General features: G+C 40.3%; 1 protein-coding gene across 2 annotated transcripts in view; it reads left to right on the top strand.

The window, feature by feature from the left end:
* Positions 1-25941, top strand: part of DCBLD1 (discoidin, CUB and LCCL domain containing 1) — a 70996-nt gene that overhangs the window by 40193 nt on the left and 4862 nt on the right. Inside the window, exons 3-13 of one of the 2 annotated variants that reach the window (XM_020901706.2) lie at positions 3238-3372; positions 4718-4769; positions 6972-7044; positions 16887-17020; positions 21626-21666; positions 22612-22827; positions 23221-23345; positions 23613-23772; positions 23861-23968; positions 25419-25503; positions 25732-25781. In XM_020901706.2, the coding sequence (XP_020757365.2) occupies positions 3238-3372; positions 4718-4769; positions 6972-7044; positions 16887-17020; positions 21626-21666; positions 22612-22827; positions 23221-23345; positions 23613-23772; positions 23861-23968; positions 25419-25503; positions 25732-25781 (1179 nt within the window). The remainder of the gene's footprint in view (positions 1-3237; positions 3373-4717; positions 4770-6971; positions 7045-16886; positions 17021-21625; positions 21667-22611; positions 22828-23220; positions 23346-23612; positions 23773-23860; positions 23969-25418; positions 25504-25731; positions 25782-25941) is intronic. The other variant, XM_070449920.1, reaches the window with a different exon arrangement.

The raw sequence follows: 25941 nt of genomic DNA, 5'->3' as shown, positions 1-25941 counted from the left end.
CATAAAGATATCAAACTAGCGTGTTGTCTGCCTTAAATTAGTGTTATACATCAAATATATTTCAACTAGAAAAATGTCAAGTTCCCACTGATAATCAATTTAGATTTGCTTTTCCTCACTGTTTTTGTTAGAACTAGTTGGAATGCAATAGAAGTTTAAGGAGAGATTGGTATGGTGTCATCACTGTTTGGAGAAGTCTTCATGTTGTTATTCTTCTTGGAAAAAGTAAATATGGGTTAGGAAAATATTCTGACCTATTAATAGCAACAAGTAACTAGTTATTTCATCTTTGTTGTTAGGTTTGCAAAGCAAGTATCTCACTTAACCTGTGCAAAGAACAAATGAATTTGAAACATATTTAAAACTGAGAATCAGTTGCAAATGTCAAGCGCAGTAATGACTCACTTTAATTTTGAAAAAATGCTTCTCATTCTACTTTATTATACAAAAATGGATTTAGTATTAATTGCCTATCTTCTGTGCTTATGGACACTCTTAAAGATAAAAAAAATCCATATAGCTACCACACTAATGATTTTCTTTCCTTTCTTTTCTACAATTTTCTTGCTTACTTCATGATATTCTGTAATGACAAGATTAAATATTTTGTGTATCTTTATAATCATGTTTTGTTTTTAAAAACCAACTGTTGCAAGTAGAAAAACATTTAACTTCGTTTAGATTCGGACAATATTTGGAAGGCTGCCACATGTACAAGCTGTCTGAGAGAAAGTGATGATAGGAAAGTCCCTAACTCCAGGGAATATAGCCTAAAAGGAAGACAGGCATTATTTGTTTGTTTTTGTATATTCATTTAACAGGTACTTAATGCATGAGTAACTCTTTATATCCTAGGTTCCATTCTAAATTATTTTCAAGTATTAACTCACATAAGTAATTGTATATACAAGTATTTCTAAAGAGAGAAACACTCTTTTTTGTTTGGAATTCATTATCATTTAATAATAGGGAGCAACAGAGACATGTGGCATGTAAACACACAGCATCTCTCATTTCGTCACATTTTCAGAATATGACATCTGCACCGGACAAAGAGAGATCCGATCCCTTATACCAGGAGAGGAAGGCTGAGCTGGGTTCACAGTCTTCTTCTGCCTATTTAAGCCGTCTGGGCCCTGTATTGGCTTTGGCTGGTGTGACCAGTCGTACTAGTGCTGACTTGGAGTGGTCTTCCCTTAACCTGATGCAGTCATTGTTGCAATTAGCCCTATGCTATTTTTTCTATTTTGGGAGAAGTTGATGAAGAGTACCTGCCTTCAAAATTTGTTTGCTAATCCCTGTTTTCAGAGAAATTATCATGTCTTGCATACTTGACTTTCAAGATGACAGTTTACAAACTAAACCTCTACTTGAGTAGTCTTAGGAAGGTCTTTTTTTTTTTTAAGTTCCAAATCTAATTTTGTCTCTTAAAAGTTCATAGAACTTCTTATTGCTTTTCAAGCAACATAGTCTAGAAACAATATGTTATATTCTTAATTGTATAATATATACTGTGGTATTCAAAAGCCTTTAGAAATTACTCTGCTTTCTTACAAACTTCATTTTACAAATCAAAGTAAATTACATACGTTAATCAGAAGTTACTGTTAAGAGTGGTAGAGAAGAGAAAGAGAGATGAGTGAACTGCATGAACATAGATTTTTCCCATGTATGGGACAGTCCTTAAATTGTGGAACTTTCTTTTCTTTATGTACATTTCTGTAAAAAAATTGAAGTATAGTTGATTTACAATGTTGTGTTAGTTTCATATGTACAGCAAAGTGATTTAGTTATGCACACATTTTTTATTCAGATGCCCTAGGAAGCCCCTAGAATATATTTATGTGATAACATTTTCTTTGCTATCTCTCTTAGTCTCTCCAGGCTGCTATAACAAAATATCATAAACCAGGTAGCTTATGCACAACAGACATTCATTTCTCACAGTCTGCAGGCTGGGAAGTTCAAGATCACAGTGCTGGTGGATATAGTGTAGGGGCTGGTGAGAACCCAGTTCCTGGTTCATAGCCATCTTGCTGTTTTCACCTGCTGGAAGGGGCAAGCCAACTCACTGGGGCCTTCTTTATAAAGGCTCTAATCCCATTCATGAGGGCTTTGCCCTTGTTAAACTAAGCACGTCCCCAAGGCCTCCTAATACTATCACATCAGACATTAGGATTTCAACATGAATTTGATTGGGACACAATTTTTGGACTATACTTTAGGCAAATTTGGGCTTCCCTGCTGGCTCAGATGGTAAAGAATCTGTCTGCACTGCAGGAGACCTGGGTTCGATCTCTGAGTCAGGAAGGTTCTCCTGGAGAAGGGACCGGTAACCCATCCCAGTGTTGTTGCCTAGAGAATTCCATGGACAGAGGAGAGGAGTCTGGCGGGCTACAGTCCATGGGGTCGCAAAGATTCGGACACAACTGAGCGACTAACACTTTCATTTCACTGTTTTTCTTTTAAGCACATTTAGGAAGTTCCTAGAATATCACCTTTGTAATAACATTTTCTTTACTATCTAACATTTGTGTGTGTGCGTGCAGTCACGCTCAGTCTTGTCTGACTCTTTGTGACCCCATGGACTATAGTTGCCAAGCTCCTCTGTCAATGGAGTTTTCCAGGCAAGAATACTGGAGTGTGTTGCCATTTACTTCTGCAGGGAATTTTCCCAACCCAGGGATCAAACCTGCATCTCTTGAATCTCCTGACTTGGGGTAGATTTTTTTTTTTTTAACCACTGGCATCACCTGGGAAGCCCCCAATATATTTTACTTTATTAAACAATTTATTTATTTAATTTTGGCCATACTGCACAGCATGGGTGATCTTAGTTCCCTCACGAGGGATTGAACTCATGCCCCCTGCATTGGAAGGACAGAGTCTTAACCACTGGACTGCCAGGGAAGTCCCCTAATATATTTGATTTTTCTTAGTAGTGTTCTTACAAAAATAAAAACCTATGTCTTTAGGTTGTTCATAATTAACTAGTTCCAGCCTGTTGCCTATCCAGAGTTGGCCACTGTCCCTACCTTGGTTTGTCTGTATAATTAAGTTTACCATCAGTTTCTACCTCTCAGTCTCAGGACAAAGCAAAATTTCAGTCGGTAAAGATGATGATTCCTAAGTGTGTGTTGTTTGGTAAATTTGACCTTTAAGGAAGAAAAATACATAACCAAATTCTTTGTACTGGTCTAAATTTTGAAATGAGCCACCAGCATGCTTTGTTTTCAGGTCCGTATTGTGGAAGCATGACTATGCCCAAAGAACTTCTGCTGAATACCAATGAAGTAACTGTGCGCTTTGAGAGTGGATCCCACATTTCTGGGCGGGGTTTTTTGCTAACCTATGCCAGCAGCGACCATCCAGGTATGGTGGAATAACCAGCATGAATCGGTAAACCTTTAGCTGTCTTAGAATTCCTCTTGCTAGTCACCATCTTTGGACAGAATTGGGACCTAAGAATCAGAATTGAGATGTCAGGGAAGAGAGGAACACAGTGTCTTCATAGGTATTTAGTTAGGTCTGAACTGAATGCTTTCATAGCACATGTTAGATTGATCACTGACTTATATGGGAGAGGGTTGACTTAATTTTCCAAGAAACCTTGGATTGTGTATCTTTAGGGATATGCGCCTGACCCTTCTGAGGTCTGGCTGTTCTCTGGATCTCTCCCCCAACCCCTTTCTTGGTCCAGGAGACAAGCCTTTTAACCAGTGATACCCCCGCCCCAGCCCTCATACCCACCAGCACACCAGCCTAGGAGCACGCAATGCGAGAAGGATGAGGTCACTGTCACCGAGTGCCCCATTCATCAAGCTGGCACATCAGCAGGAGAGAAGAGGAGCATGAACACGGATGGGGAAGGAAAACATAGCCTCTCGTCTGGGTCAACTCCAGAGTCATTTCCATGCAGCCCAGGGTCACTCCAGGGCCTCAGAGGTGTCCAGAGTTTCTGCTCAGTTCCCGCCAGCAGAAATAACTCTGGGAACCGGGTACTCCATTTATTTCCTGCTCAATCAGATCTGAGCAATCCTAGCAGGCCGCTGCATGGCTAGTGATTAGCATAGGTTGCTCCCTAAGAACCACTGAAAAGATTAAGGAAAGAACAGCAGCAAGTGTGGAATATTGGAAACTATCCTAGGTGCATCTAAAAGCACCCAAATCCACAGCATCTTCGACTTTCCATTCTTAGTGTAAGTTCAGTTCTATAAGTTGCTTCAGAGAACACCTTTCTTTTAAGTCTTTGGACCTCATTGATCAAAGCCAATAAGCACTTTGTGTTCCAGCTAAACACCTGGCCCTGTGGTTGCTTGGATGCCACTAGATAAACTGTCAAATTAAAATGTTCCTGAACCTTCTCTGTAAACCACATGGGCTCTTGAAATTGTTTTCTACCTGCCAGTAGAAGTTACATGATCTTTGTAGGTGTGGAGTCAATAGTAACGATCCAATGTTGTTTTTTGGTTGAAAAAAGATTCTGTTACCATCCACTGGATAAATGGTGAAGAACCATCATTGATGGTAGAAAAGAAAGATGAACTAATGAAATACTGGGGATAGTGTATCAATTTTTATTTATTTTTAAACAGAAAAGTTCAGATAACTAGAGAATAAATAAATACTTTTCAGAAACTGTTTCATTTTAAGAGAAATCTTTAGTGTCCTAACTTCTATTCAGTCTGCTAATTGCAATTGTGTTTATTTATGACAGATTTAATAACATGTTTGGAACGAGCTAACCATTATTTGAAGACAGAATACAGGTAAATACAGTGTCCTAGTTGTGCTGCAGTCATTTGTTGCTGAATATTTTGTTTTCCTTGACGTTAAGCCAGATAAAGTACCTTTATTTGTATTTAGTTTAAAAAATCATCTGTGTTGTAATGAATCAGGAATATTTGAAATGGTTTCTTATACAGCAGAGATCAGCAGACTTTCTGTCAAAGGCCAGGTAGTAAATATTTTAGGTTTTGCAGGCCATGCAGTCTTTTTTTATCTGCTCACGCAGTTCTGTTCCCTTTGTAGTGCAAAAGCAGCCATAGACAGTACGTGTGTCAATGAATGAGCATGGCTGTGTTCTGATAAAACTTTATTTAAAAAAAAAAGTGCAGGTTGGATTTGGCCCATGGGTCAGTTTGCTGACCCCTGAGTTCTGCTCTAGTACCTGTGTGCCAAAATGGAGTCTAGAGTGCATTTATTGCCTGGCCAGCATTTGGGAGTGACTTCTGTGATTCTGGAGGGGGTTCATTTTCTCTTTCCCACAGGAAAGAGACCTACAGAGAATAGGAGATGAAAAGTTTCACTCCAGCCTTACTTTAACTGGAAAAATTACTTGATCTCTTTGATGTACATTTTCTCATTTCTAAAACAAGAGCCTAGAGGGGATTTCTCAACCTTGGCACTACTGATATTGTGGACTATTTATTCTTGTGAAGAGCTGGTCTGTGCATTGTGGATATTTAGCAGCATCCCTGGCCTGTGTGTGCCAGTTGTGGTAAACATCTCCAGACATTTCCAAGTGTTTCTGGGTGGGCAGAAATCACCCCTAGTTGAGAACCACTGGTCTAGAAGTCATTGTCAACAAAAACACTAACAACAACTCTTAACTCCTTAGAGTGTTTCCTTAGTGCCAGGTACAACTCTCTGGATTTCGTATATCAATAGCTACACAATAAATAAGTATACTCCAAAAGTCAAGCTCAAGGGTCCGTGGTCCTATCCATCTAACATTCTAACAAATGAGATTATTTTATATGCAGAATCAACTCCACTGTTTACTAATATGAAGTCTAGTTCAGAAAAGACAAAAACAAAAATGACCAATAATTAGATGTTGCCCTTAAAGTTGCTGTTCATCCAATGTGGACATTCACCAGCATTTTCTTTCCAGCCATCTGTGTATAGCCCCAGTGGTGCCAAGGCCTTCGGGCATCAGTAGTCATTTCGCATCCTCTTAGAGAAAGGAATATGCTCAGCCCCACAGTGTGATATTATGGTGCCAGACCATCTAAGCTGGGCCCAACTGATTTGTAATGTTTAGTTAAAGATGAGGTATGATGACTAGTACAGAGCCATAATCCTTCATCTATCATGAAATGTAGAAAATGTAGAAAGCTGGGAAAGTCAAATAATTTTTGTAATTCATTTGATGGCAGCACATGATTAATGTGACCATAGATTCATCTGACAGCAAAATTGGACTAAATTAAACATGAGACTGTTTTATCTTTATCCTTTTGGCCCAATACAACTATCCGTGTATTTGGTAGAGATATTGAAGTTCTGATTACTATTTGCAGACCTCAGTAGGGTTTTACATCATATACACTGTTAGCACTGTTTTACTTTTCCAAAATCCTTCAAATTCTGAATTCTCGAATATATTTGGCTCTAAGGGCTAGGATAAGGAACTGTAAGCCTGTAATAGGATTTCCGTTATTTCTGTTTCTTAATTCCTTGATTATTGCTGCAGGGCTGGATTCCATTAGGTCAATGGGGAAGAATTATAAACCATGTACTTGGGTAGTTTTGATAATTAGGTGTTGTCACACATCTAACTTGCTAAGTCAGCAGGAGGAAATTGAGAGGAAATGAAATAAAAGCAACTGCTATTTTGGAATCTGTTGGGGCTGGTACATTCTTCTTGAGCAAACCAAACAAACATTATTGTAATATGGCATATAGAGAAACAAGGGCTTATGGCATTCATCTTCAAAGCTGTCAATGTTTATCCCAACCCAGGGATCAAACCCATGTCTCCTGCATTGCAGGCAGATTCTTTACTATCTGCCTCACCAGGGAAGCCTTTAGGTTAATCTGTGTTTTCACAAATCAAGTTTCTGATTTGTCATTAGAAGAAGATGTTCCTTCATGTTGCATGGAGAGAAAATACTTTTAAGTATAATTTAATACTTTTTAATTTAAGCAAGCCTTAATAAAATATATGCTCTACTTTTTTTTTCCAGCAAGTTCTGCCCAGCTGGTTGTAGAGACATACCAGGAGATATTTCTGGGAACGTGGTGCATGGCTATAGAGATGTAAGTAATTGAGGGTAATTTTATGGCAGGGAAGACATTAAAAAGTTAGTGCTTGTTGCTCTGCCTAAATTCTTTACAAAGTCAAATAAGATGTAAAACTTTGTAGATAGATGCACAGTTCTCTTTTCTGAGAATAAATGAAATAATAAGTATAAAAACCAAGGTTTTTCATGCATTCATTCCTATTTTTAGCATTTCCAATTAAGGATACTATAAATGAAACAAAACCCTTTATTATAACTTAAGAGTATAATTCCATCCAGTTTTCATAAGAGGTCATCCTTTTGTTATAATTTGTTTATTGATTTTACTACTCCAATTGCTTCAGGTAATACAGCCAAAGACATGAACATTTTACAGCACAGAATAGTGACATTGTATCTGGGACCAATGAAGCCATTTGCCCTGCTCTTTTGTATTATTCCCCTCCCTCCTTGCACCCCAATTTCTTAGGCCTATTGAAACTGGGTGATATACATTGTTCCCAGAAAAAAATAAAACTCACCAGAAATCCTTTTTATTAATGTATATGTCTTTTTATTATATGTATATGTATATGTCTTTTGTATATGTCTTTTATTAATGTATATGTCTTACATTCAGATTCACAATTCTTCATTTCTTACTATTCACAGATTTCTATCCTGGAAACCTGATACCTGATTTGTAAAAATTTACATTACTATTTTAAATGGTTGGGTTTATAGCTTATGGGAAGGGGCTTGAGTTGTTAGAAATATAAAAATCTGTATAGTGATGGAACTTTCCTACAATTTATTAACATGTCTTCATGCACAGGGAACATACATGTTCTAGGAGCTTGATCATTTATCTCCTACAGGAGGAGGAAAAATTGGCTTTAATTCTGCTTTTAGTACCTCCTGATTTTGGAAGCAGCAGGTCTGTGATTTTGCTCGTCGCTTCCTTTTTCATGTGTTTTCTTTATTTACAAGATTGACATAGAATGTTTACTTGGCCTAGAAACTGAATCTGAAAATGATTTATACTACCTCAGTTTGAAAATTACTTGGCACAGGCTGAAGTACTAAATGACTTTAGGAAGTAAACCAAAAGACATAAAAAAGTTGAGGTATAGTTTTCACCTTCTAGCAATGTATAGTTTTAATTTATTATTTTTCTGGCCTGTGTAAGAAACTTAAGAATTCCATGCAGCAAGAGAAATAGCGTTGTTTCTTTCTTACTTTAGCTGTTTACCCTGCCTTCTCTGGACACAGCTCTCCTTTTCAGAGTAACAGGTAAATGGTTTCTTGGGTGGTACGTGACCTGCAAATGCTGACAAACAGGTTTCCTGTTTGATGCACTAGCTGGTTTTACACCATTTGCTCTCAGTGTGATTTTATCTGGAGGGAAAATTTGTATTTTGAAAACACATCTCTTCAAAGTTGGACTAGTGTCTCTCTTTTGTATATGTTGATATTGTGGGTATATTAGATAACTGTTGCCACATAACTATTACCAAAAACTTGGGCGCCTGAAGCACATGTATTACCTCTCATGTTCTGTGGTCAGGAGTTCGAGCACGCACTGCTGAGTTCTCTGCTTCAGGGACACCCACTCAGCAGGTTCTATCCAAGGTGACATGAGCATGTCACTGGGGCTGCAGTTTCATCTGAGGCTCCACTAGGAAAATATGTGCTTCTAAGCTCACATGGTGTTGGCAGCATGCAGTTACTGATGGACTGTTGGATAGAGGACCTCAGTTTCTTCTTGGTTGGAAGCTGTCCTCAGCTCCTTACCATGTGGACTGTTTCAACATGGCTACTTGCTTTTTTTCCCCCTCCTGATAATTTTATTTCCATTTCCTGTATACCATCTTTATTTATTTTTTTTTTAATTTTATTGATGTATAGTTAATATACAAGTATATGGGCTTCCCTGGCAGCTCAGACATACTTCACTCAGTATGGCAGTCTCTAGGTCCATCCATATGGAAAAAACTGGTATAGACAATCTTATATACAAAGCCTCAATAGAGACACAGACATAGAGAAGAAACATAGGGACACCAAGGGCGAAAGCAGTGGCAATGGGAGGAACTGGGAAGTTAGGATCGATATATGTACTGCTGATACTGTGTATAAAATAGATAGGGCTTCCTGGTGGCTCAGACGGTAAAGAATCTGCCTGCAGTGCAGGAGACCTGGGTTCGATCCCTGCGTTGGGAAGATCCCTTGGAGAAAGAAATGGTAACCCACTCCAGTGTTCTAGCCTGCAGAATTCCATGGACAGAGGAGCCTGGCGGGCTAATAGTCCATGGAGCTGCAAAGATTTGGACATGAATGAGTGACTCACACAACACAGCACATAAAATAGATAACTAGTGAGAACCTACTGTATACAGCACAGGGAACTGTACTCAGAGCTCTGCGGTGACCTAAATGGAAAGGAAATCCAAAAAAGAGGGAGGTGTAAGTGCAGCCGGTTCACTTTGGTGTGCAGGAGAAAATAATAGACTATTGTAAAGCAATTGACTCCAATAATAATAATAATAATAAGAGAATTGGTTCATTTTGTGTTGTTTCAAAAGGCAGAACGAAGAGCCAGGAGGCCCCTTTCCGTAGCATATAAGGAATAACTGAACAGTGTAAGATGGGATAGGGTGTCTCCAGAAACAGGGGGGCCCTAATCAATGAAAGTGTCAAGTGTGGAGATTACAGCCTTTGTCACGGTGGCCTGGATGTGTGGGGAGGAGAAAGGGACAGTCTGTCAGGAGGTGTCACAGAAAACTTTCAAGATCATTTAGAATTCTGAAGATTCTGTGATTCTGTCTCCTTGGCTGGTGAATGAAGGCATCGTACACTGTAGGCTTAACATGCCAGTTAAGAAATACAGACTTTAAGCTCTGCCTTATCTGGAAACCAGAAATAAAAAGCGCTCAGAACAGTTTTTCTCTTGGTAGCTTCTCCCAAGCCTGCTGACTGTACCGTCTGCTTTTAAGCAGAACACATCCCTTAACTAACTTGTTTCAGTAATTCTCCATTCCCCCCAAATATTCAAGAAGTACTGTAAGTTAAGGGGAGACAGTGCAAAAAGTGTGTTCCTGATTTAGCAGAGAAAGGGAGAAACCCAGTTGCATACACCCAGAAAAAACCAGAGGCAAATAAATACATCATATTGATGAGTGGTTGTCTCTGAGTGATGACAGTATAGTGATTTTATTTTTTCATATTTTCTAAAATTTCTGTGGTAAATGTATATTACTTTTCTAAGGAAAATGTTACCATGGTCATTATGAAGATGGCAGTGACACTAAAACAATTCATTGAATAGACTGAGGAATACATTTTTATAATTTTGAACATGTGCTTTCTTCATGGTTTTTTTTTTTTAATTATTTATTTAGTTTTGGCTCCGCTGGGCCTCTGTTGAAGTGCCAGGGCTTCCTCTAGTAGCAGTGAGTGGGGGGCTCCTCTCTCTCGGTGTGGTGCACGGGCTTCATCGTGGGCTTCTCATTGCAGAGCACAGACGGGCTCAGCAGTTGTGGCCCACGGGCTTACTTGCCACATGGCATGTGGGACCTTCCTCAATCAGGGATCGAACCTGTGTCTCCTACATTGGCAGGTGGATTCTTTACCACTGAGCCACCAGGGAAGCTGTCTTTATATTATGTTAAAGTGAATCTAAAACGTTTACTCTTATTAAATTTTATTTGAATACTGTCAATACTTTTTAGTACAAGTTGTTTTTTCTTAAAGGAAGACTTAGAAAAATGCTCCAGTTCTGGGATGATTTGATAATTTCTTTGAGTCTTCTCATGCTGATCTGCTTGGTCATCTTTTGTGGCTCAGGGAACTTCAGAGATGTTTAATTCCACCAACTTCCAAGTTCATGAGCCTTGCAGGTGTTTTCCGTTGTCCATTGCATTCCCTTTCCTGAAGGAAATTTTTTTATTTAAGGCAATCACTGATTAATATAGGCTTTCCCATATTTATATTTCAGTGAAGTGTAGATCCCCAAATAGCTAGAAGACAAAGTATAAATCTATTGTTCAAAAGGAAAATTTTTAAAAATCCAGTTCAGTGAGTGTGAATTTTTAAAGGTCAAGAAACAACAGTTAGAACCCGACATGAAACAATGGACTGGTTCAGAATTGGGAAAGGAGTATGACAAGGCTGTTCATCTAACAGCTTATTTAACTTATATGGAGAGTGCATGCTAAGTTGCTTCAGTTTGTCCAACTCTTAGTGACCCCATGGACTATAGCCCATCATGCTCCTCCATCCATGGAATTTTCCAGGCAAGATACTGGATTGGGTTGTCATGTCCTTTTCCAGAGGATCTTTCCAACTCAGGGATCAAACCCGCGTGTCCTGCAGCTCCTGCATGGCAGGCAGATTCTTTACTGCTGAACCACCGGGAAAGCCCGATATGCAGAGTACATTATGGGAAATGCTGGGCTGGATGAATCAGAAACTGGAATCAAGATTGCCTGGAAAAATATCAACAACCTCAGATATGCAGATGATACCACACTAATGGCAGAAAGTGAAAGGAACTAAAGAGCCTCTTGATAAGAGTGAAAGAGGAGAGTGAAAAAGCTGACTTAAAACTCAACATTCAAAAAACTAAGATCATGGCATCTTCTCCCATCCCTTCAGTGACAGATTTTATCTTCTTGGGCTCCAAATCACTATGGATGGTGACTACAGCCTTGAAATTAGAAGACACTTGCTCCTTGGAGGGAAAGCTATGACAAACCTAGACAGCATATTAAAAAATAGAGACATCACTTTGCCAGCAAAAATCCATATAGTCAAACTATGGTTTTTCCAGTAGTCAGGTTCAGGTGTGACAGTTCAACCATGAAGAAGGCTGAGCGCTGAAAAATGGATGCTTTCCAGTCGTGGTGCTGGAGAATACTCTTGAGAGTCCCTTGGACTGCAAGGAGATCAAACCAGTCAATCTTAAAGGAAATCAACCCTGTATATTCATTGGAAGGTTTGATGCTGGAGTTGAAGTTCCAATACTTTGGTCACCTGATGCATACAGCCAACTCATTGGAAAAGAACTTGATGCTGGAAAAGACTGAAGGCAAAAGGAGAAGAAGGGAGTGGCAAAAGATGAGATGGTTAGATAGCATAACCAACTCAATGGACATGAATTTGCACAAACTCCAGGAGACAGTGAAAGACAGGAGAGCCTAGCATGCTGCAGTCCATGGGGTCACAGAGTCGAACATGACTTAGCGACTGAACAATAAGACCAAAAAGCCTCAGCTTTAGAAAACATCAATTTTATTTAAGTTGGTGGAGTGATTTTTTTTTTTTTAAGGAAATAACTTTCCTTCCTGGAAATAACCCAGGAAAGGGCTTACAATTTTATCATGATATTATGTTAGCCAGATCTGGCAGTTATTCTCTTGGGGATGTATCTTATGTCCTGCCTTTAATATAATGAAAAACTATTAAAAAATACATGGAATTTAATATGAAATAATATAATGAAATGAATTCCATAAAATGGGCACATACCACTGGGTACATCAATGCTAGGGACTGTGGGAAATGAGAATACTTGTCAGTGAAGCTGATAGGTCCCATTGCTTGTTGGCCTGTAAACCTGTCCTCTTGTTAGCAAGGAGGCCCTCGAACATGCCAAGTCCACTGAGAGCTCTACACAGGGCAGGGATCCTGGAATGAAGACCATCCCATCCCCAGACTGAATTCAGAGGAAGCCAGGTGATCCCAGAGACAGTGGGAATAGGTGGCCAGCTGACCCCTGGATCAATCTGCCTTTTATTTGGGGCTGAGAAAGGGAAGCAGCCCTGCATCGACCCTATAATAGTACACAGGGTGCCCTTTAGAATCATAGAGCGACTCTGGACATCACCCAGTCCAGCCTTTTCATTGTCCAAGAGAACTGGGAAGCTGGGTCCAGAACAGTGAGATGACTTCACATCTGGTAGAGTTGGAGACCGAGACAGGGTGATGCACTAAATTGCTGAATTTACATTCAGAATGTCTCCATTATAGCTAGCTCCTCTATTTTGTGCGCTAAGAGACTAAAACCATAATAATACACCTTTAAAAAAAAGAAAATTTATAAAAGATGAAAAGGCAAGCTGCCTTTTTAAAGATTACTATCTTCTAATTCTTTTTTTTCCCTCCAAACCAAGAAGGGGGTAGTATCTGCATCTGTTTCAGCATTCTCTTCTCTTATTTCTTCTTTGTCATGAGGTCCTCCCCTTTTTTCACAATGATAGAAACCATTGGAAAACTGACTCACTTTGCCAAATCTAATCTAGTTCAGGAAATACGAGCTCTCTAAATTAAAGATCACAAAAGTTCTCAATTTTATTGCAACCGCATTGTTGCTGTCGTTCAGTCACTAAGTCCTGTCCGACTCTCTGACCCCATGGACTGCAGCACGCCAGGCTTCCCTGTCATCAAACCATCTCATCTTCTGTCATCCCTTTCTCCTCCTGCCTTCAGCCTTTCCCAGCATCAGGGTCTTTTCCAATGAGTCAGCTCTTCTCATCAGGTGGCTAAAGTACTGGAGCTTCAGCTTTAGCATCAATCCTTCCAGTGAATATTCAGGATTGATTTCCTTTAGGATTGACTGGTTTGATCTCCTTGCAGTCCAAGGACTCTCAAGAGTCTTCTGCACAATTCAAAAGCACCAATTCTTCAGTGTTCAGCCTTCTTTATGTTCCAACTCTCACATCCTTACATGACTACTGGAAAAACCATAGCTTTGACTATATGGACCTTTGTTGGCAAAGTGATGTCTTTGCTTTTTAATATGCTGTCTAGGTTTGTCATAGCTTTCTTTCCAAGGAGCATCTATTAATTTTATGGCTGCAGTCATCCTCTGCAGTGATTCTGGAGCCCAAGAAAATAAAATCTGTCACTGTTTCCACTTTTTCCTCCTCTATTTATTATGAAGTGATGGGACCAGATGCCATGATCTTCGTTTTTTTTAATGTTGAGTTCTAAGCCAGGTTTTTCAGTCTCCTCTTTCACCCTCATCAAGAGGCTCCACATTAGTCACAAAAATATGGTTGGTCTCATTGGTCCTCCTAGTATTATAACCTAAACCTAAGAAAAACTGCCCACTGCAGTAAGGTAAACAGTGTTGGCATTAACACAAAGAGAAACTCCCAAGTTCAGTTATGAAACACATTTTCATGAGCTGCTTTTATCTTTTTGGCACTAGCCATCACAGAGAAGTGAGGCATTGCTAAAATTTATTTGGGAAAAGATCCTTCTGGACTGCTCAGTCCTGGGCTAATAGCCAGATCACCCTCCCACACCAATCTGGGCTTGTGGGGGCCTCTGGGCCTGGGAGCCCTGTTAAAAAGTTCCATTTCTTTCTACCCAGCCCCACTTCCAATCACAGGGCCACCTGCTAATCAGAGGCAGCCAGGTACCTGCTCCCGGTTCATCACCCCAGCCAGCAGCCATGGAGGGCTGACCAGCTGTTAGACCCACTCAGAGGAGATTCAGGAAATGAGAAGGGGGCTGTGGGCCCTGGGTTGCTCTTCATTCGCTCTGAGACCTTCATCCCATTTTCTTGTCCACTGAGTGTTTTGTGGCTGATACTACCATTTTGGTTTTGAAAGTGAAAGTCGCCCAGTCATGTCCGACTTTGTGACCCCATGGACTATACAGTCCATGGAATTCTCCAGGAATCTCTGGGTTGGGAAGATCCCCTGGAGAAGGGAGTTTTGGTTTTGATGCCTTGTTAAATATCTAATTTTAAAATGAAACTGTGGCATGGAAGCTTCACCTTCTCAAATAATCCTCAAAATGTGTATTTAGTAAAGCAAATGTAAGAAACCATTGTTGCTGTTGTTCAGTTGCTCAGTTGTATCCGACTCTTTGTGACTCCATGGACTACAGCACGCCAGGCTTCCCTGTCCTTCACCATTTCCCAGAGCTTGCCCAAAGTCATATCCATTGAGTTGGTGATGCCATCCAACCATCTCATCCTCTGTCATCCCCTTCTCCTCCTGCCCTTAATCTTTCCCAGCATCAGGGTCTTTTGTAATGAGTTGGCTCTTCACATCAGTTGGCCAAAGTATTGGAGCTTCAGCATCAATCCTTCCTATGAATATTCAGGATTGATTTCCTTTAGGATTGACTGGTTTGATCTCCTTGCAGTCCAAGGGACTCTCCAGAGTCTTCTCTAACACCACAGTTCAAAAGCATCAATTCTTTGGTGCTCAGCCTTCTTTATGGTCCAATTCTCACATCCATACATGACTACTGGAAAAACCATAGCTTTGACTAGATGGACCTTTGTCAACAAAGTAATGTCTCTGTTTTTTAACATGCTGTCTAGGTTGGTCATAGCTTTTCTTCCAAGGAGCAAGTGTCTTTTAATTTCATGGCTGCAGTCACCATCTGCAGTGATTTTGGAGCCCAAGAAAATAAAGTCTGTCACTGTTTCCATTGTTTACCCATCTATTTGCCATGAAGTGATGGGACTGGATGCCATGATCTTAGTTTTTTGAATGTTTGAGTTTTAAGCCAGCTTTTTCACTCTCCTCTTTCACTTTCATCAAGATACTCTAGTTCCTCTTCAGTTTCTGCCATAAGGGTGGTGCATATCTGAGGTTAAAAGATCTGCATATCTGAGGTTATTGATATTTCTCCCAGCAATCTTGATTCCAGTTTGTGCTTCATCCAGCCTGGCATTTCGCATGATATACTCTGCATATAAGTTAAATAAGCAAGGTAACAATATACAGCTTTGATGTACTCCTTTCCCAATTTGGAACCAGTCTGTTGTTCCATGTCCATTTCTAACTGTTGCTTCTTGACTTGCATACAGGTTTCGCAGGAGGCAGGTAAGGTGGTCACGTATTCCCATCTCTTGAAGAATTTTCATAGTTTGTTGTGATCCACAGTCAAAGGCTTTAGCATAGTCAATGAAGCAGAAGTAAATGTTTCTTCTGGAATTCTCTTGCTTTTTCAATGATCCAACAGATGTTGGCAATTTGATCTCTTGTTCGTCTGCCTTTTCTAAATCCAGCCTGAACACCTGGGAGTTCTCAGTTCATGTATTGTTGAAGCCTAGCTTGGAGAATTTTGAGCATTATTTAGCTAGCATGTGAAATGAGTGCAATTGTGCCAGTAGTTTGAACATTCTTTGGCATTGCCCTTCTTTGGGATTGGAATGAAAACTGACCTTTTCCAGTTCTGTGGCCAATGCTAAGTTTTCCAAATTTGCTGGCATATTGAGTGCAGCATTTTTAACAGCATGATCTTTTAGGATTTCTAAGAAACTGAGCAGCTATCTATTCTTGCTGAACAAGTCACCCCAGAACTTAAAATGATGGTTTAAAATGATAGCCATTTTCTTTGCTGACCAGTTTGTGGGTTAACAATGTGGGTTGGTTGGTTCTTAAGCTCCCTTTGCCTAGAATTGCAGCTGCATTTGTGTGACAGGTCATCTAAGGTGGGAGTCTCAGGAGGCCTTACTGACAGTTGGCAGGGCCACGTTACCTGCAGCAGAACAGAACAAGTGCTCTGGCCCAGTTCAGCCTCGGTGTGGGAGGTGTCCACACATGGGCATGGCCCCCAGGAGGCATTATTCACTGGAGAGCCACGGATACTGTAGATCACCTCCCTTCCTTCCTACCTAGTGGGAAGGTTCCCAAGTTAGTCAGCATAAATATATCACTCTGATGTCATTCTGAGATGGTTATCTAATACTTTTTTCCATTCCCTTCCACTTTTTATTTAAATGAATTATAATTTAGCCGTATCATGGGTCATGTAGGCATCCTCACCACAAGTTGCAACAAAATGGAAAACTCCCACCATGTGTGAAATGCATTGTCGAGTCACTTATAAATGATGACGTTGCTGTTTCAGACCTCTTTATTGTGCAAAGCCGCCATCCATGCAGGAGTGATTGCAGATGAAGTGGGTGGTCAGATCAGCGTGTTTCTGCGCAAAGGGATAAGTCGATATGAAGGAATCCTGGCCAATGGTGTTCTCTCAAGGGAGTAAGTACTTAGCTTTTTGTTCTGAATCCTAGGTAACCCTGCAGGCGTATGTAATCAGCTCACAATTTTTTAAAGACAGCTGGCTTGTGATACCAAGGGCCTGTCAACTGGGAAAAATAAGTGTGAGTGCTTAGAGTAGTATTTATAGTGTCCATTTGGGCTTCCCAGGTGGCGCTAATGGTAAAGAACCCACCTGCCAATGCAGCTGACTTGAGATGCAGGTTCTCTCCCTGGGTCAGGAAGATGCCCTGGAGGAGGGCATGGCAGGGCACTCTAGGATTCTTGCCTGGAGAATCCCATGGGCAGAGGAGCCTGATGGGCTATGGTCCATAGGGTTGCAAAGAGTCCAACACAACTGAAATGACTTAGCTTGTAGCAATAAAATAGCTGTTTATGCTGACAAGTTAGTTAAAATGGCACATTTCTAAAGTCCCAGGGCAGCAGAACATTCTACTCTCAGGTGCTTCAGTGGGAGGGAATAAAGGCTTAGTCCTCTCTAGTTTCTCCTGTTTATGTAAATTACTTATTATCGCCAATATTATCAAAGATACTGAAGAAGACACAGGACTGAAATAAACCCAGGCAGAACCACAGAAATCCCTAGAGGATCCCTAGAGACAGTCTCTTAAGGATGAATAATAGTTGAGAAGTGAACAAAAAGATGGCTTTTGTTAACATTGTTAACTTCTGTTTGTGTTATCCTCTGATCCTTTAGCTTTTTATGAAAAAAGTATGTCAGTTGCTTTAAACACTTCAACCTCAGTTTTTAATGCTTTCAGGTTTCCTCAGCTTCCAGAGAGGAAAACTAGAACTGTTATAACTAAAATAGGCTAGCCTTGTGATCCAGATATCCATCCGTATAAACAGGCAGCTAAGACTGGTCCAGAAGGACGCTCCCTTTGGAATGGGTGGCCACCTAGTGAGGGAACAGTGCTCCCCGAGCCCCTTACAGTTCGTGTCCTCAGGGATTGGCCCCAAGGCTCCTGTGGATACCCAAATCCAGGGATGCTCAAGTCCCTTATAGAAAATGGCGTAACATTTATATATAACTATGCACATCCTGCCATGGACTTTAAATCATCTCTAGATTACTTATAATACCTAATATAATGTAAATGCTATGTAAATAGTTGTAAATACTATTGTAAATGTTATGTAAAGAGTTGCATGTGGCAAATTCAAATTTTGCTTTTTGGAATTTTTTTCCCTGAATATTTTTACTCTGGTTGGTTGACTCTGGGGATGCAGAATCTGCAGATATGGCTGACTGTATATACACATAGTATGTGCTCATACATATGTACTATAAAAATAAATTTTATATTATGTACACATGTATTATATATGCTCACATATATGCACACATGTAAGTATATACATTTTTTTTTCACTTACATATTTACCTCAAACTCTTTGGGACATTAAAATTTATATCCTGATTTATAAACGTATACCCTGATTTATGGGGAGTTTCCCAGGTGGCACTAGTGGAAAAGAACCTGCCTGCTAATGCAGGAGACATAAGAGACGTGGGTTCAATCCCTGGGTCAGGAAGATCACCTGGAGGAGGGCACAGCAACCCACTCCAGTATTCTTGCCAGGAGAACAGAAGAATCCCATAGATAGAGGAGCCTGGCGAGCTACAGTCCATGGGGTGGCAAAGAGTCAGACACGACTGAGCACACAGGCTCCCTGATTTGTAGTATTTATAGCTTAGCGTATTGCTTCAGCACAGTAAGCTTTCAATGTCTGCTCAACTTTGACTTTTGAAGATCTATTTCTTTTAATGTTTTTTATGGTTTGCTCTACTGATACTACAGTACTATTTATCAGGAAGATATCCAGCTGTGACCTAGATCTGCTGGGGTGCTATTTCTCAAATAGGAACAAAGAACCGGCTTTGGCCTTAAGTTTGTTGTTTTTGGATCTCTTGCCTATGTTTGAATACATTTGCATGCTTCTTTTTTAGAAAAAAAAGATAGGAAAAAGTTAAACTTGTATTACTTGGATTTTATTTTACTTTTGAAGAAAAGTTATTTAAGCTATTGAATGACAGTAGACATAACGTCCTCAATTACTGCTGCTACATCAACTGGACTTACGACATTAGAAGTCACTTTATATAATTTTATATTAAACTTTAGGGCAAAAACAGGAGTCCAGAAATCTAAATCATAAATGAATTAGCAAACTTTTGCTAATTTGAACTAATTGAGTGATTTTTGCTTTGGTATGCATAGACAGAAAGCCTAGAACTATATCAAGGTCCCTGCTCCCTTCTGGCTCTGTGGTCTTTTTGTGCCCAGCAGAAGAGAGTAAACTGTGTGCTCACACCGTCCCTTCCACTGGTTTCCATTCCCGGGTCTTCAGGGAGCTGCTGTTTTGATCGGTGCTGTTTTGCTGTTGGAGCAGCACTGTACATGCGGTCAGTGAACTTCTGTTCCCACGCATGATTGTTTGGTGTTCAGGAAGACACACAGAAGGAAGCACTGCCGCTGAGGAAGAAGGGGTCCCTAAAGTAAATATCTAGGGTTCTTCTGGGATTCATCCCGGGTCAGGTCACTTCCCTGATCTGAGGAGACCAGAATGGAATCAGGAAGAGCCACTGACCTCACACAGAGGACGACGGCTCAGAACATCTGCAGGGAGGGCTCTGTGTTTACATCAGACGATTCGGGATGGCTTCTGCAGCCCTCTGGGAAGGCTGGCAATTCCTGGAATCTGATTCATTCACCCTAGTGTGCAAACGCCTCAATCCCATCCTCCCTAGGGGGTTTTCATTTTTAAAAGCAGCAGCTTATTTACCTACAGAATTCTCTAGGTGGTTGTATTTAATTAGTTTAATTGGGTGAAATGAAAAAACATATTCCAGCTGATATAGAGGAAAGCCAGGCAGAGAGATCTTAGAAGCACAGGCTTCCCCAACATCATCATCTTCTCAGGGTTAACTCCAAAGCTAACCTTCTTGCCTTAACTTCTCTTTTTGAGTCACAGAATAAATCTTTTAATGATTCATGGCAGTGAGAGCACATCCAGGCCATCAGGGAAGAGGCAGTATTATTTGGGCTTATCCGGCCAAACTTCAAGTGTAATACTTAGTGCAGGAATGTTAGAGGAAATGGAAAAATGAAGAAGAGGTTCTAAATACATCTTAACTAATTTAAACATGAATCACAAAAATGTGAACTCCAACAGTGTGAACCTTTCTTTAAAGGTTAGGAAAACTGGGACCTCACCCCCACTCAGCCACTAACTATGAACTGAAGGAGGTTTGATGATCCACGTGGGCCTGCATTTTCTCATGTATGAAATGGTTGGTCCCTGCGTTATGCTCAGCATGGATCTTATGAATCTGAATGTGGAAAACCAAGGCTTACAGAGTCTCTTCCTGAGAGTGGACAAAGAATATGAAAGAAAAACCTGTTACTTAAGAAAAAACCAAAAAACAAAACCTTTGATGTGAATGTGCTAATACTCTTGTCCAGACTATTTTTGGGTTCTCTGTGGATTTCACATTTCAGTACTCTTTGTCCATTATTGGCATAGTAATTGAGTCAAAACATTTAAAACTGTAAGCAGTACTCAGATTGTAAAATAACTGAACATGACAGTGATGTCTACCTTTTTTGTTTACCTCTAGTATCCAATACATAAAGTATGATGCATATAAGATGAATCTTGAGAATTTCAAGTTTTCTATTCATTCTCTGTACTGTCACAGCATTGAGTTGATGAGGGGTTTACAAAAAGAAAAATGTGATGGTAGGCCTTAGGAACCTCTTCTCTGCAGGAGACAAATGCAGAGCAAGGCAGATTTGATAAGTTCGCCAGGAGAGTGATTCACGTTATAGAACTGGGGGCCCCCGAGGGTCCAGGCCAGCGGGGCAGGGCTGTCCAGCAGCCGTGCGGGCCCGGGTCAGGACCTGTCAGTGAGGCGCTCTGAGTTTTCTCCAGCTGCACCTTGTTATCCAGAGGCAGGAACTGCTTCACGGCTGGGAGTCTTTGCTGCAGGAGGCCGGACTGTGACTGGAGAGAGAGACCGGGCTGAGGAGGCCCTTCAGGCTGACACAGGACCACTCAGGGAAGGAGGGAAGTCTGTAGCGAAGGCAGCAGATAACATGCCCATTCTCAAAATGAGCGGGTGTCTTCATGTCTCAGTGGTCCTTGACAGTTGTTAGTGAGTGGGGCGCTGTGGGGGTGCCTGCTGAAGCAAAGAGCATGTCTAGGGCAGGCATGCTTTCTGCCTCCGCCACCACAAAGTCATTAACTGGGCTTTCAGGGTGTTCTGGAGACCGTATATGTGTACATTCCGTCCCAGTACAGTGTGGCGTGATGGGAAGAGCACAGAATTTTGATTCACAAGCAGTGCCTCCAGAGTCCTGGCCACTTGTCACCTGCGTGAGTTCAGGGAAGTTGCTTACCTTCAAAGGGCCTGAGTTTCTTGGTCTGTGAAATACCAGTGACGGAGGGAGGAGTGGCCTTGCCAGGTGCTCTGAGGACCACGTGAGGTGGGGGAAGGCTCTGAGCCCCATGCTGTAGCGCTGTACCAGTCATCAAGAGCCAGTGAAGCAACTCACCTCCTCATCTTTGTGTTTATTATTTCAGCGGTTCCCTGTCAGACAAGCGATTTCTGTTTACCTCCAATGGTAAGGATCATGCTTTCCTTAAGAATTTGATAATTTAAAAATCTTCAGGGGTAGCCTATTCTTCCATACCCCTCAGATGAAATAGTTTAAAGGATTATTTTTCTTTCCCCTCAGGCTATGTAGCACCAATATGCTGTGACTTAAAAATACATCAGCGAATAAACCCAGTTAGCACTAGGAAGAAAATATTTTTCTTTATAATCTCTCATACTTTTGCCAAAAAGAACGAAAATTTAAAATGACATTTAAGATAAATTCCTTTGTCAATTTTTAACAGGAAAAGCTTTTGAGTAAGTACAATTTATATTTGTGATCAAGTTATTGAAAATGAATATATAGTATAAAGGCTTTTTTTTAGCCCCTCCATCATGGAATTTATTCTGGGGAACTAGTCTCCCTCATACAAAATATTTGGGGAGAACACCGTAAACTTCTCTGTCCTGGAAGAGGACTGGCCTTTATCTGCTACCTTTGCATTGTCTTGGACATTGCTATAGTTAAGCGCCCAGGGGTGATGTTGGGTATGATGAGCTGATCTTTGAACACCTGCTGTACCTGCTCTTCAAGGGTACAGAGCATGAAGTCCCCCTTCTAATCAACCGAGAAGAACCTCAGCATTAAGCTTTTAAGACACCTTGCACTTCATGGAAATTAGGGTGAATTTAGAAGGATAGAAAGGAAAATCTACAGTGGGGACAAAGAGATATCACTTTTAGAGGATATAAATTGTTAAAAAAAACAGCAACAATTTCAAGACGCCACAGTACCAACAAGTCAAATGGAACTCTGGATCATTAAAAACTAGTAATTAAACAGTTGATTCAGTATCAGAACGGAAGTAAATCAACTGAATCATTCTAGCTGAAATGGGGTTTGTTTTTTTTTTTTGCTTTTTGTTTTCATTTTGTGTCCATATCTGAAATCTTTTCCTGCCCTTTATCCTAGACTGCAGCAGATCCTTGAGTTTGGAACCTGACAGGCAAATCAGAGCTTCTTCTTCTTGGGAGTGGATCAATGAGACTGGAGATCAGGTCCGCTGGTCTCCTGGCCAAGCCCGCCTTCAGGACCAAGGCCCGTCGTGGGCTTCAGGGGACAGGAGCAAGAACCACAAACAGCGAGAGTGGCTAAGGATAGATTTGGGAGAGAAAAAGAAAATAACAGGTATGGACACAAGTGCAATTTCATGAAACAAGATGACCTACCATTGAAATTGTTTTGAATTTGCATGGGTGTCCCCATCTCAAAGTACCAAGTCTTGTTTAAAAGTAACAAATCTTCACCTTGTCTCTGTGAGAAGAACCTGCGTGGAGGGTATACAGATGGATGTGTGGATAAGAGAGGTATCTCTTTGCAGAAACCTTTTTAGGGCATATTGTCAGTGTGAAAATCATCTGTCATCACGTTTCTAAATGCAGATGAGAAAAGCAGGCCTGAAAAATGATCTGAAATTTCAGATGGGGGAGGGGAAGAAAGGAAAAGAAACCTGAAAATAATAATGCAAGTTATATATAACATATTTTTAAAACTAACCCATAAATAATATTTTCTTACAAGGAATTAGGACCACAGGATCCACACAGTCAAATTTCAACTTCTATGTAAAGAGTTTTGTAATGAGCTTCAGAAACAACAACTCCAAGTGGAAGACCTATAAAGGAATTGTGAATAATGAAGAAAAGGTAAGAGAGACTCTGGAGGGAGGAACTGAGTCGGAGAGCAGGCCTCTGGATATTTTCATTAGTGTGTTTCCAGAAAACAGATGCAAAGCACCACGTCCAGTTACTTAGCCTTTGTGCAAAGCCTTGCATCTTCAATATCAGGCATGTCTATACAAATGCGACGGACATAGAATCCTGGCTTTGATTTCCTATCACCAGGTGTGAGTGGGTTGATCAAGACCTAGAAACTAATAGAAGCTTCAGGTAAAAGTTACTTTGTTCCTACAGGTGTTTCAGGGCAACTCTAATTTTCGGGACCCTGTGCGGAACAATTTCATCCCTCCCATTGTGGCCAGATACGTGCGCGTCATCCCCCAGACGTGGCACCAGAGGATAGCCTTGAAAGTGGAGCTCCTTGGCTGCCAGATTGCACCGAGCATGACTCAGGGTGAGTGAAGGAGTTACTGAATTTGGGTCCCCTCCTTTCACAAACTGCTGTTACCAGTGTGGTTTCTCCAACATCTCTTCTCACTCAGATAATGACTCACTGGTGTGGCACAAAACAAGTGTGGATACTGTTGGTTCAACGAAAGAAGAAGATGAGACAATCTCAAAACCCATCCCAGCTGAAGAAATGCCCAAAGGTATGGCACGGATTGTTTTGTGGTTTCTTAAGGAACATAGCTGGTATTCCAGCCAATAGTACAGTAGCTTCAACAACATTCTTTTTTCCTCTGTCATGTAAGTGTCCAGAGGCAGATGGTTGAGAAGTATCTGCATATGCATAAGATAGTAGGTATCCACACTTCTCATTGCAATATTGTAACTAGAAACAGGCTAGAAACAAAAGCATGTGCCCTTCAAACACTACGTAAATCTTCTGTAGGAAAAAAAAGAAACCAATAGCACAGTCATGCCATGGAATACTCTAACAACCATAAAAAAGTATATTAGAGAAAGTTCTCTGAGACACACTGACAACTTAAAATAATAAACATTAAAAATACATTTATTTTTTCAGAATGTAAAATAATTTGCATATTAATTTTATACAATGTGGAAGATTTGAGATAAAAATCATCCATAAATCAGCATCCAAGGTCACCATATTCCACTGTGTATCCAATTATATTTATTTTTGTAACTTCAAAACAAAATGGCAGCATGCCACATATTTTGTTCTGTAGCATGTATTTTTCATCTGACATTGTATTATGAGCATTTTCCAATGCAATTAAATAGTTGAAAAACACAGTTACTGATATCTTTATAGTATTTCTTCACATGGATATACCATCTAGTTAACCATTCCCCTGTTACTGGTTGTTTGAACTGTTAGATTGTCCCCAAATTCCCACTCCTATAAATAACACCACTGTTATTTACATAAATATTGTTCCCTTCTAACTTCCTTGTCCTCCGTTTCGTGCACGACACATTTCCACTCCTGATCATCCCTTTATTTTCTTCCTAGGGAACAAAGAATAAAGAAGGGTTAAGAAGAAACATTTCTCCTTTAGTTTTCCTAGTTTCTCCAAGCCTGGGGTCTTCCGTGGCTGTTAAAGTGACCTTCTTCCTTCAAACAGACAGTTGTGGGAGGACATGGTCTGGTGCTGGCCTGCATGTCCTTTCAGTCCACGGTTCCAAGGGTCTGGTTCCCCGGGCTTCTGTTACCCTACAGGTCCAAACCTGCCCCTGTCTCGGGGAAATGCTTACCTGAGCCACACTGAGAGTTCTGCAGTGTGCTTACTTCATCTACCTGCCTGAATAAGGCCAGCTATAAACCTCCCCAACCATTTTGATTTTTAGTCTAATATGATCCAGGCAACAAACTCAGAGTAAATGTTAATCCCAAGGAACACTGGGAAGTGCCTTTGGGGGGAAAAAAAAAAGATCAATTTTATTTTCCTAAACTTTAGCTGGGATTTTGAATCCTCTCTTTTTGCTTTCCAGTATCATTACATGTCTAGTGTGTATTCTTTTTCCCCACATGTTAAACCAGTGAGGACTTTTCAAATCAGTGTTCAGTTTTAGATCATGGAATTTGGTCCCTCTTCATTTCTGTTGTAATGTGGTGGCTTTTCCCCTTTTCAGGATTAAACATCACAACTATTGTTATTCCACTGGTGCTCTTCTTCGTGCTGGCTGCTGGAGTGGGAATCTTTGCAGTCCTTAGAAAGTATGTGACTTCACATTTAAAAACATTTTTATTCTAATTATGTCAATAATCACAAAAGTTTACTGCTCTTCATATGTTCATGTGTAGAAAGCAGCATCACTTCTTCCAAGATAAAATGTAAACATATTTTTAAAACAAGTTGGAGAGAGGGAGAAAGTATCAAGTATTTCATGAGCAGTACCTATCATTTAGAAATCTTTTCAGTGGGATTTTTTTTTGTTTTAATAGGAAGAAGAAGAAAGGAAATCCTTATGGGTCATCTAAGGCTCAGAAAACAGGTTGGTTGAAAAAACTATTAGTTTTATTCTGTCTTTGAGGACATGAAAACCCACACTTATATGGTTAAAGAAATAAGATTTAATAGCTTTAAGTTAGCAAATCTAACAGGAAAGAATATATTGTATCCTATATCTCTTAATTCAGAATCTTCATAGCCAG

The sequence above is a fragment of the Odocoileus virginianus genome, chromosome 19, assembly GCF_023699985.2.
Source record: "Odocoileus virginianus isolate 20LAN1187 ecotype Illinois chromosome 19, Ovbor_1.2, whole genome shotgun sequence".
In the NCBI taxonomy this organism is placed as follows: Eukaryota; Metazoa; Chordata; class Mammalia; order Artiodactyla; family Cervidae; genus Odocoileus; species Odocoileus virginianus.
This window is presented reverse-complemented; position numbering and strand designations above follow the sequence as displayed.